Source organism: Gossypium hirsutum, chromosome D09 (assembly GCF_007990345.1).
Source record: "Gossypium hirsutum isolate 1008001.06 chromosome D09, Gossypium_hirsutum_v2.1, whole genome shotgun sequence".
Taxonomy (NCBI): domain Eukaryota; kingdom Viridiplantae; phylum Streptophyta; class Magnoliopsida; order Malvales; family Malvaceae; genus Gossypium; species Gossypium hirsutum.
The window spans coordinates 3,390,769-3,402,261 of record NC_053445.1 but is presented as its reverse complement, the minus strand read 5'-3'; the positions used below and the strand labels follow the sequence as shown (position 1 = coordinate 3,402,261).

Here is an 11,493-nt window from a genome sequence, read left to right as displayed (position 1 = left end):
AAGATTTGCAAGCTTTAAAGAACACCATCAAGATTTTTTTTTCCGTTTGAACTAAATTTGGCAATGAAACTAAGTTGCCTACATATCCTTGTATTTAAAGGATCAAGTCATGACATAGTTCAATTCTTTTTCATGTGCAATTTAATCTCATGCTTAGGAATGATAAAAAAAATTAAGCTCATGTTTGAGAGAATCATATTGTTTTGGATGAACAATTTCAAGCTTATGCTTAGGAGAAATGTGACAATTTAAGCTCATGTCTAGAAATGTGACAATCAAAATGTGACCGCTCTTATTCAAGATATCGTCACGTCGTTAAGGCTCCCCTCGTTGCGATGTCACCTCTGTTTCCTCCCTGGGAGATTCGATGTTTGGCGTCGTGACACTACATGCCTGTGTTGTGACACTATAGTCGTCCATTATTTTCTTTGGCCTAAAATGGCACCCTGCACACTTAAGTAGCCCATTAGTCATTCTCGAGGCCCGAGTTGGCCTAATAGGTCATCGAAACACTAGAAAATGTGTAAAAACTCTTATTTTGCTAATAATTAAATCTAAACTACTGAAACAAAAAATGCATTAAAATAACACAATAGGGCTAGAAAAACAAACTCATTAAATGTTAGAAAGTACCAAATTTGTCACAACGAATTGTGGCAGGTCAAATCCCCCCACATTTAACTCGTTACTTGTCCCCAAGCAAACAAAATAAAAGAAGAAGAAAACACAAACAATGCACTTAAGAATGTTTCATATGTGGAATTGGTTTTAAAGTGTCGGAGATAAGAAATTTTGGCTAAACAAGCAATTCTAGCTAGATATCTGAACGATTCATGATTTTTACTTTCAAACATGCTAGTCCAATACGTTACAAAGCAAATAGGTTAAAGAAAGCTAAACATATTATTCCATCAAAACACATACACAGGTATGACATCTACAGTTGAAGAGTACAGGTGGTTCGAATTCTACTTACTCAGTTTCTTTTATCCATGCTTTGAACACTTATAGTATTTAGAAGTATAAGCAAATCACAAGTATTTGTGCAACTATGAGTGAGATTTTCTCTAGCTGATACGACCACGCCTCGAGTTCTACCTAGCTCGAACAAGGAACCTTTGGAGTTGCCCTAAGGTCCTATCACCCGATCACGAGCCAAACAATTCAAGGAGGCTGTTTCGGCTTTAGTAGATAAAGTTTGGGGTGAGACCTTGGTTGGACACATTGAAGAAGCTTGGACCAACTCAATGAGCATTTCGTGCAATTTGTTGCAAGTTGAATTAAGTTCCATTTCAGCTCAATGAGCTCGAACCAGCTCAATTTTAGCTCAAACACTTAGGATTCGGCTCAATATTATTTAGACATTAATATAGTAGCTGAAATAATTATTTGAGTTAGTTAATTTAGTTAAATATAGCTCAATTACTTTTTGTTGTTTAATTGGTCTTAAATTTGGACGAATTTAATTATGCATGTTAAATATGTTTTTCTTACATGTTATTAAGTCATCTTAATTCCTACAACCTATAAATATGTTTTTATTGCATGTTTTTAATTTGTCTTGTCTTAACCGAATTAATTAGGTTTTAGTTTAATTAATTGTATTTTGTTTTAATTATAAGGTTTTAAGATGTCCAGATTATGTTTTAATTATGTTTCAGCTGAATATCAATTAATTAAGTTCATTTTGCTCATTTTGTAGGTTGGCCGAATGTGGAGAGCATTTAACAAGATTCATGCATGTTGGGTTCAATGTATCTGGCGATACATGTATGGAATGCATTAAAAATGGGTTCAATGTAGCTGTCATTTATTTCTTTCACATTGCTAGATACATTTTGGCTATTCAGTTCATGGTGTTCACACTCAAGGACTCTTCAAAGCTGAGCTTTCACACTTCAATTGGCTGATCAATTTCCTATTAAATTGCTGGCCACTTTTCAGCCAAAAGATGCAACTTAAATGAGCTTATTTAAGCTCATTAGCCGAATCTAGCTCTTCCATGCACCATCCTAAATTTTCCAAGGTTCAATGCTTATTCTAGAAGCTATCCATGTTCAGCCGAATTTAGCTAAGCCATTAGATGAATTCAATTGCTTAATATCTAAGGATGTAAGTGACTATTCGGCTAGCTTAAATGCTGCTTATAAATAGCTAAAATTTCATTTTGTAAAGGACTTTTGACATTTTGTTAATGAATTGCTGCCGAATTTGTGAGACATTTTCTCTCAAATTTCGTTCTAGACCCGTAAGACTTATCTAGCTACTAGTGGCGTCTTTTCGAGTCTTTTTTTTCTGAACTTATCACTCCTTAAACCCGAGTGTGGCGTTCACCCTTAATACCATTGGTTCATACTTTCCCAAATATCGGGTCAAGGTTCCTAAATCAGCAATTTCGACTCTTTTAGGTCCTATAAGCTTCGGGTCAACACTCTTCTTTAGTGTTGGTTCATCCTTGACCTTTTTGAGCCAATTTGGTTTATTTCATACCAAAAATCAATCTCATACCATTTTGTACCAATACCCAATTCCAATTCATACCAAAACCAAATCCATTTCTTAATTAAACCTAAACCGAATTTGACCAAACCTATTTCACATTCTTTTTAGCCTAAACCGAATACATACCCATCTTTATTCCAAACCTACTTGACTTCTTTAAACCCAATCTTATTTTCTTTTACTTGAATCATCTTATTCAAATATACTTTTTCGCTTACGATTGGGAACTAAACGACTCCAATTCAACTACTAAACTGAGATCGTATCACCAACACTCATACTTTTTTATTTATTTTAATTTCGTTCACTCTTCACTCACATTTCTTTTAACCGTTCTATGCTTTTATTGCATTCCCTTTGCTTTTGACCCTCACAATGTTTTTGTTCTCTCATTAATTTTTATTTTTAAGCATATACCTGTAAGGTTTTTATACTTATTATACTATATAGTTTCAATATCCATAGATTTCATTAACCTAGTGATAGAATTCAAACAACCATATATGCCTCCTCATGTATACCTTTATCACTTGGTATGCTTAACTACATTTTCCCATTTATAGTGTAACAAATTGAACCACTAGTCTAAAAATAAACACATTAAAATTGTTTATGATCAGTCTAGATTTACAGTTTATACAAACACCCTATTCACATGCACCTAACCGATCAGTTGTATTTCTACAAGCTCAAGCACAAACACACACAAGAAAAGAAAAAAATATTCCGCGAAAAATTATCGAGAATAAACAAAAACCATAAAAAAATAAAAAAATTTATGTTACCCCCACACTTTATTTGGCACATTGTCCCTAATGTGCACCCGAAAGATAAGATAAGAGACTACTTGATTTTTCGTGAGAGTGTTGCGAGGTTAGTCGGGTTGTCCTGTTTTTGCTTGGTCAGTTCAATCATGTAGTATCGCATTGTGTAAGGGTCGTGGATAACAAACCGCCAACATAAAAAATTTGGATAAAACCTAGCTCTTCAATATATGCGGCGTTCTAACTTGGGTGTCGCGACATTAGGGTGCAATGTCACGACATCAAGTACAGTTTCAGACTTATTTAATTTCTCGGTTCTATCACTTCACGGTGTCAACACATAACTGTAAAAACTAACTAAAACGGAAGATATAAGTCCTTAAAAAAATCAAGACCATCGAAATCACCACCAAAGAAGAACTTCTAGTTGGCCCTCGACACTTTGACTCTTCGTTTGTTCCTCCATCGAGATATATAAACCAGCACCATTGGTCGATTCCATTAATGTTGCATTATTTTTTATCAACGCAACATCCACATTACAAGCCACTTGACGTCAAGTTCGAGCTAACCCCATAATGTGTTTTGGGGTATTATTACCTCAAGCATTTTCACCTTAATGTTGAATGAGGATCTATTAATCTGAGCTTTTCCTCTATTATCGAACGAGAACGATATGAACTCCTCGTCTTCTTCGGTTGGCGTCTCATCAAAGATGACTAGAAAATGTACCGGCTCGTCTATACTTTCACTCAAAATTAGTTGAAGCTCCATATCAGTGGTTATTACTACATATATTGCTACTTCTACTTCTACATTTACCTCTATGTTAATTGGACTAAAGACACTTTCAGTTATATTTAATGTATTCTCATGGTCTCCGGTTCCAAACTCTTATTGACTTTTATCGTCTAATTCCTGATGTTCGATGACAATATAGTGGTCCTCGTTACCGGAGTTGGGAACATCATGTACAACCTCTTCCAATGGAGTCATTGCTTTGTATTTTATTTGGAGTAGCTAGATCATTAGCGACATTTGATCTAACATAACCTCTAACCATTTGGATATGGACTACTTAATTGCTTCGCATGAAGATATCTCATGTGAATTACAAGGAGAGATATGGTCCTAATTGAAATAAATTTCTACAATTTAATAAATGTTCTACCTTCTCTCCTTATAAATAGATGGCATCAACATGACTATTTACACATTTTAAGATATTGTTACTCTGCCAAAAAATAGAGAGAATTTATTCTCAATTATTAAATCTATTTTTTCGGAATAACAATTCTGTCGGTTTCTATTTGAGAAAAGAATTTTTATTTTTACACTTAAGAAAAGAAAACTACTTCTAGTTCCGTGTTTTGATTTGATTTGATTTGTTTGAGTCCACATTCGAAGCAATTTGTGGTATGAGAATAGTAGAAAAGATTATTTGGTTGAAATCCAGGAACGATAAGGATTTGACTATCCGAAAAATAAGTATGATTTCAGTCTAGGGTTTATTGTTATAAATATAAAGAATCGTATCGATTTAAAAAAAATATTTTCCACTGTGTAAGAAATCATTTTTGAACCGAATTTTTTTAACAATTGGTATCAGAGCACAAGGTTGTTGATGTGTCCTATGGTAGTGCCAGAGTTTGAAAATTTGTGGCCCTTGCTGTTGGTGTGATTTGTTGGGTTAGTAGAAGTAGAAAATATAATGGATCACTTTTGGTACCTTGGAAAGAGGCTTCAAAATTGAAAAGTTATCATATGATTCTTTAAAAGAGATTGTATTGTCTCTAGATTGGACTGCACAAATCAAATCTCTGTAGTCTTCACCAAGATTGTCTAGGATCTTGTCAGTGAAGAATTCATCGTCGACTAGCGCATTGAGAATGGCAAGCTCATCTACTTTAGCCTTAATGGTCAGAAAGAATTCTGTAATGCTAAGAGATCCCTTAGTAAGATTCTTAAAGTGAGTTTTCACTTGCTTGATTCATCCTTAGAATGGTTTCAAATAACTAGTGGCTAAGATTGTCCATGCTTCTCTTATAGTTTTGGCTCGTGCTATAAAAAAAATTATTGCAGGAGATAGGGAACCAATTATCACAATCAGAATTAATTGATCCTATCAAATCCATATTGTATAGACAGGATTTGACGTAGTAACTTGGTTTTTGGTGATGGTAGCAGTGGGCAAGGTTTTGATCTATCGTTATATCCCAAAAGATCATATCCTATGAACAAGGTTTGAAACTATAGTTTCTATGAAACATAATTGGTAGATGTGAGTTTTAATGGACTTTGGGCTGCAACATTGATAGTAATCAAGGTGTTCTAAGGTTCATTTGTATTGTGGATAATGGGTGCAGAGTTGCTGGTGTTCATGATGGAAAAAAAGTTAACGTATTGATACCATGATAGAAGAATGGAATTCTGCACTTTTCATTTCTCATTTCAATGATATATATACATATATAAAGCCTGAAACTAACTCCTATATATCAAGAGTACACCAAAACAGCAAACAAGAGTAAAGAAATTTGAAATATCCTATATATCAGGAGTACATCAAAATAGAAAACAAAAGTAAAGAAATTTGAAACACAAACAGATTTGATAGGATTCCATAGGAACTAGTCTTGTGGTGGAAGTTTTCTGTTACGATGTACTCCGATGAAAGAGCGGTCTAATTTAGTGGGAACTCTGATGACAAGAAGGGTAACGAAAGATGAGAATGTTAGTAGTGGTGTAAGGTGCTCTTTTGGTGAAAGATTGTTGGTAAAAATGGTGGATACAAAAGGAGAAAGTCCAACTTTGCTTAGAAAAATTTGTGTTGCAACTTCTTTAGCCTCCAAGTTTCCAAGGAGCAAAAGCGTCATCAATCGAGAGCCTGGAATCTCAAATAGTCCTTTCAACTTAGTTGTAGGTACACTTCCCCCCTCCTTTTTCTCCATTTAAAAATTTACCATGTTTTACTCAATTTTCAATGGTGTTTTTGTCTTTGATTATGCAACTTAATTTTCAACCATTGTAGGAAAAGAAAAGTTCAACCCCATCACCAAGTTTAAAGCATGTAAAGGTGATCGTTGTTAACTCAACTTTTGCTACCCACTACCTAGAATCTCAGTTTGTTAATAACTCAGTCGTTGATAACAACAAAAGCTTACCATGAATTTGCTTGGGAAGCTTCGCATGTTGGGCAAGGTGAGTTCAAGATTCATGTTAACCATGGTCAAGTTTGTCATGAGTTTTTGCTTAAATTTGACTTTCATGATTCAACGGGAAATTGTTCAGCTACAAGAAATGACTCGAAAAATTTCTCTTCAAACACTAAGAGATGCCACTACCATAGAGAATTTAGTTCACCCTTCAGGCACTAAGTTTTTTTTTTGAAAAAAGGTGAAGGAGGTGGAGGTGGAGATGGAGGCTACGATGGTAAAATGCTGGTGAGGAAGCAAAAGAGGAACGTAAATTTTGAAGATTAAAATTTTAAAATTAATAAAAAATATAAAAATTAAGAACTAAATTTATTATTATATCAATATTTTCATTATCACATCAAAATCTCTATTAATTAAAAGAAACCAAATTTAAAAAAATCATTGGATTAACAAAAATGAAAAAAATACTAATCGGGTAACCTGTGTAATTTACCATGAAAAGAATTGAAGTCGTGCGACAGAGACGTAACATTCTGGTAAAAGTAAAAATAATGATGAAAAATACTTGAATAATAATGAACAAAAAGAACTTTCTATCATCACTACAAATCGCTAAATCTTTCTAAAATTCACCAATAATTGTGTTCAAAAGTACATAAAAACAAAGACATTAGCCATCAGCAGAAAAGGGAGCATTTCAATGGCTTGTCACAAGCAGAGCAAAAGTGCCTTTGGCATTAAAAAAAAAAAAAACACCCCTTCATAATTTGATTAAGCAGTTAACTTACAGGCTTCAATTCAAAGCCAACTGAACTGCAAAAACTCGCCATTAAAATAATAATAAAGCTTTGGGTTCAAATTCTACTTTAACTCGCCCTAAAAGAACAGTCATAACATTTGCGTCGGATCTTAGAAGCGGAACTGGCGGCCGGTGTAGGTTTGACCGAAGGACCAACCAGGGGGAGCAATGTTGTAAGAGAGGACACTGCGGCCATCACTGGTTGTAACGAGAAAGGAGAGGCTTTGGCCATTGAGGTAAGCATTGCTTTGCCAGTTTTGGCCCCAGTTTCTGGACATTTGTTGCCATCTGGTCCTTGAACCTTTAATGGCGACTGAATGGACATCACCGGCACCTCCAACATTGGTTATAAGCACTAAATTGAAGTAAGAATGGCCATTAATGGTGAACCTTATTCCCCCAATTCTCCTGCATCTTACCCTGCAAAACAATTCAGTTTTTCTATCATTAAATGTAATTACCATTTTTTAAAGATTATCTAAATTAACGTGGTCCATCAATCATGTTTCAACTCAATTAAAAATTAATAATTTTTTAAAATAAAAATCATTACTATAAAGATATTTCTGCCATTTTTATATTTTAATTAAAATTTAAAAAATATTTTTTTTATACAATGATTAGTACTATCCGTAATCCCTTTCAAATCTTTAATTGAAGATAAAAGATTTAGGTGAAGTAAGTGTATCATAATCTAATAAAAATAAAATATTTAAAAAGTAAACCTCATTAACTCTTTTTTTTTTTGAAAAATACATATAGAACTTATCAGGTTTTTAACAGTTTAACTGTTCAAAATAACCGACAAGTACAATGGGATTTTTATTGTTTGAAATTTCGAGGTGAAAAATAAGCAATTATGGTTACCTTCTGTAAATAACAGGGACAATTCCAGCTTTGTACTGAGCAATGTGCTGGAAAATAGGCTGAGAGAGGTCAAAGTGGTGGTTAGGAGGGTCACACCAGCCACCGGGTGGGCAGAAGTTAGTGGCGGTGACCACAATGGAACCAGGCAAGCACCATTGCGGGTCATTCACGCACCTCAGCTCATAACATGCACCACAGCTCATTCCATTGTCAAACAATGCACTGCTCAATGCTGCTGTATTAACACCATATCCTTGGCTATACAGGTTTCCATACCCACATGCTCCACCTACACCCAAAACCCCATTATGTAAATCCAACTTTTCTACCACATATTTGATGATGAGATATTATTACCCAACACTCGATATATATATAAGCCAATGTTGAAAAAATTGTACTAATAAAAATATACTTATATTACTAATTAAATTGTATGTTTTTTTCATTAAAAAAATATGAGTAAATTAACCTTGATTCATTAAATCAAAGAATAAATTGATTTTATTAAAAACTCTATCTACTTTTTTTTTGTTAAAAATAAATGTGATTGATAGAATACTCATAGTTTTTACTTATATGAACCAGTTTATAATAATAGAAATGAATAAAATTTTAAATAAATACTAATGGATTAAGTAGAAAAAACAAAATGCATAATTTTACAGACCATTTACCTCAAACAACAAATCCAATCCATGCATTATTTGACACTCACGTTTAACGCTTAAACAACCAAAAGGAGGAAAATGTGAAGGGGGGGGTTGAAAATTGAAATGTACCCATTGTTCCAGACGCATCACCACCTCCATAGAAAGTGGCATGAGCATTGATCCATGGTCCATGATATCCACGATGGGGACGATGACTATGATGATGATTCCATGGAAAACCATCAACAAAGTTGACGACTTGAACAAGTAACACAACTACAAAAAACCCCAAAATTGCCATTGCTCTGCACATGAAAAAAACAAATACAAACTCCACAAGCCACTCAGAAATGATAAATTTGTGCTTAAAAAAGTCTAAAACTACTGGAGAATACAAGCAGCAAACCCCATTTTTTTCCCATTTTGCTGTTTTAAAGTGAAAAAAGAGAAAACTGGAAGAGGAAATGAAAAAGAATGGGGAGTAGTAAATGAACCTTGAAAGGAGTTGTTTATGGAAATGAAAAGAGGGGTGGTGTTGGAAGGGGAATAAATAGAGGGCAGTCAAAATCAAACCTGACTGACAATTTGAACGCCATTTGAGCTGTTGGGACTTGGGACCAACCCACTGCATTAGTGGGTTCTTTTTTCGGAGGCTTGATTGATTTTGTGGAAAAAATGTAGGGATTTTCTTTCTTTTTTTAAATATGGGGGATAGCTGGGGAAGTTTTATGGCAAACAGAGGCTGTTTTCTTAGGCTCAAAAACGCGTGGTTTTAATGGGGGCTGTCGATTTGAGGGGACAACAGGACAAAGGAAGCCATGAATTTTACGAATCGTTTTAACAGTCTGGGGTTTAAGTGAATTTTGGCTCAAAATATCCTTTGAAATTTTTTTTCAAAGGTCCACACCGAAATTCGACTATACTTGAAGTAGAATAAAGTAGCATCCTTAAACGGAATATAAGCTCTGTTGATGGCATTTCAGGGCAAGGCAGAGTCGACAGTAAAAATGGGCAGTTAGTGCCAGTCACAAGGTGTCACTTGCGCAGCGTGTCAAAGCCTTATAGAGAGTTTAGAGGTAAGTAATCAAATGGCTTGTCATTATAAGTTTACGTTATAACACCCCTAGTCTGTTCTAATTATCAGGACTGAGTTACAGTTTGTTACAGTACAAACCAGAACAAATTCAGGCATTTAACAGATAATTCAAATAAAAAATCATTACCAATCTTATTGTAAGTCATTCAGAGAGAAGTTAAAACATTTTTCGAGCTTACTACGAGCTTACATGAGCTCTAGCATTGACCTGGGATCGAATAAGGATCAAATTGTAAAATTTACAAAATACAAGGTTGTCGTCGTGACGAGGAACTTTTCACGTCGTGACGTTGCTAAATAGTTTGTCACGTCACGACGTTGAACCACTTGACGTCATGAGGTCACAGGTTGTTAGCCAACGTTGTAACGAGAAGAAATCGACGTCGAGACAAGAACCTGATTTGGCCAAAAATATGTCCATTTGATACTTGATTCAATCCAACTTACCAAAGTAACCTAAAATTCATTCTTAAGCCAACCAAACCTATTCAAAACATGCACATTTCCTTACCAAAACCTATCATATAATCATTTTCACAATTCAACAAACCATTATGACACATTTGGCTCTAAACATAACAATGAAAATAAACCATTAGAAGTCATTCCATAATTCCTAACCATTTCATGCCATACGCAGGATGATATGCATATCACATTCAAGGATTTACCATTCACGTTTGCAAATGACCTTTCATCATTTCCTTAAGTTGTCATATGCATATATTTATATAACCAAAGTTCAACAATGTCAAAACACAAACATATACATTGCATTACATGTATTTGGCCATCGTATATACATGCCACATATAATCAAGCTCAAAACATTCAAAAGTCTACCGAATCGGAAGATAAAAGGTGTGTGCTTCTCGTTGGTCCTATTAACACATTCCAAACGTCCAAAATCTACAGAGAAAATAGTAATCGCAAGTAAGTGTTACAAATACTTAATAAGCTCATACAATATAAACGATTTGCTTACCTTAATCATTTATCATGTACAATACAATATGCAAAACAAATTTCCCTATCAAAGCATAAAATAACAACATCAAATAGATGAGCTTTTGGTTTATGAGCATATGTATAATCTCAAATAATCATATATCTATCTCAATTAAATTTACATCACATATCCATATCATGTTCATCTTATGCCAACATCAACTTCATAGTTCCACATTTTTCATCCTTTATTTTACCCGATGAAAATTTATAAAAGAACTTAGTATACATGTGAAAATAATATTAGATGCTCGTCCGGGCTAATCATATACATCAGTGTTAGGTTAACCTTCCAGGCTAAACCTATAAAATGACACCAGGTTACTCGTTCGAGCTAAACCTGTACCACATGTATCTTCGAGTCCGCAACAAATGCTGGAGCTCAAAATTATCGTGCATCAACTCATAATCTCGTATATGAGACTTTTACAAGCTCATCGGGATTCAATTTCAACATTTCCATTAAATGCCATTTCATTTCAACTAAGTTAAAAGTTCAATTTGAGTACTAATTCATAACTAATTCAACTTTCAATAAAACATAAATACACATTTAATCACAATACAACAACAACTTAAACTTAGTTATATTGTGTCGAAACCCCTTTTTTATGTTTGAAAAATGGGAATCGATTTTGAAAATGGA

General features: G+C 34.2%; 1 protein-coding gene across 3 annotated transcripts; it reads right to left on the bottom strand.

The window, feature by feature from the left end:
* Positions 1 to 7,023: 7,023 nt before the first annotated feature.
* LOC107890453 (expansin-A5) lies at positions 7,024 to 9,631 on the bottom strand. Of its 3 annotated transcripts, none has more exons than XM_041101590.1 (4): positions 9,238 to 9,631; positions 8,873 to 9,048; positions 8,091 to 8,379; positions 7,024 to 7,643 (listed from the first exon to the last, which is right to left on the bottom strand). In XM_041101590.1, exons 1-4 carry the CDS (start codon positions 9,372 to 9,374, stop codon positions 7,334 to 7,336), a joined length of 912 nt encoding a protein of 303 aa, XP_040957524.1. In that variant the 5' UTR covers positions 9,375 to 9,631; the 3' UTR covers positions 7,024 to 7,333. The 3 variants fall into 3 exon arrangements, with proteins under 3 accessions (XP_040957524.1, XP_016670360.2, XP_016670359.2); XM_016814871.2 differs by having other exon boundaries at positions 9,317 to 9,582; XM_016814870.2 differs by having other exon boundaries at positions 8,873 to 9,576.
* Between the last annotated feature and the right edge of the window lie 1,862 nt (positions 9,632 to 11,493).

Coding starts and splice junctions, on each gene's coding strand:
- LOC107890453 (XM_016814870.2), bottom strand. CDS start 9,374: ATGCAGTGGGTTGGTCCCAAGTCCCAACAGCTCAAATGGCGTTCAAAT. Junction 8,380..8,872: donor TGATGCGTCTGGAACAATGG/GTACATTTCAAT, acceptor TTTTGGGTGTAG/GTGGAGCATGTGGGTATGGA. Junction 7,644..8,090: donor GTCCCTGTTATTTACAGAAG/GTAACCATAATT, acceptor ATTGTTTTGCAG/GGTAAGATGCAGGAGAATTG.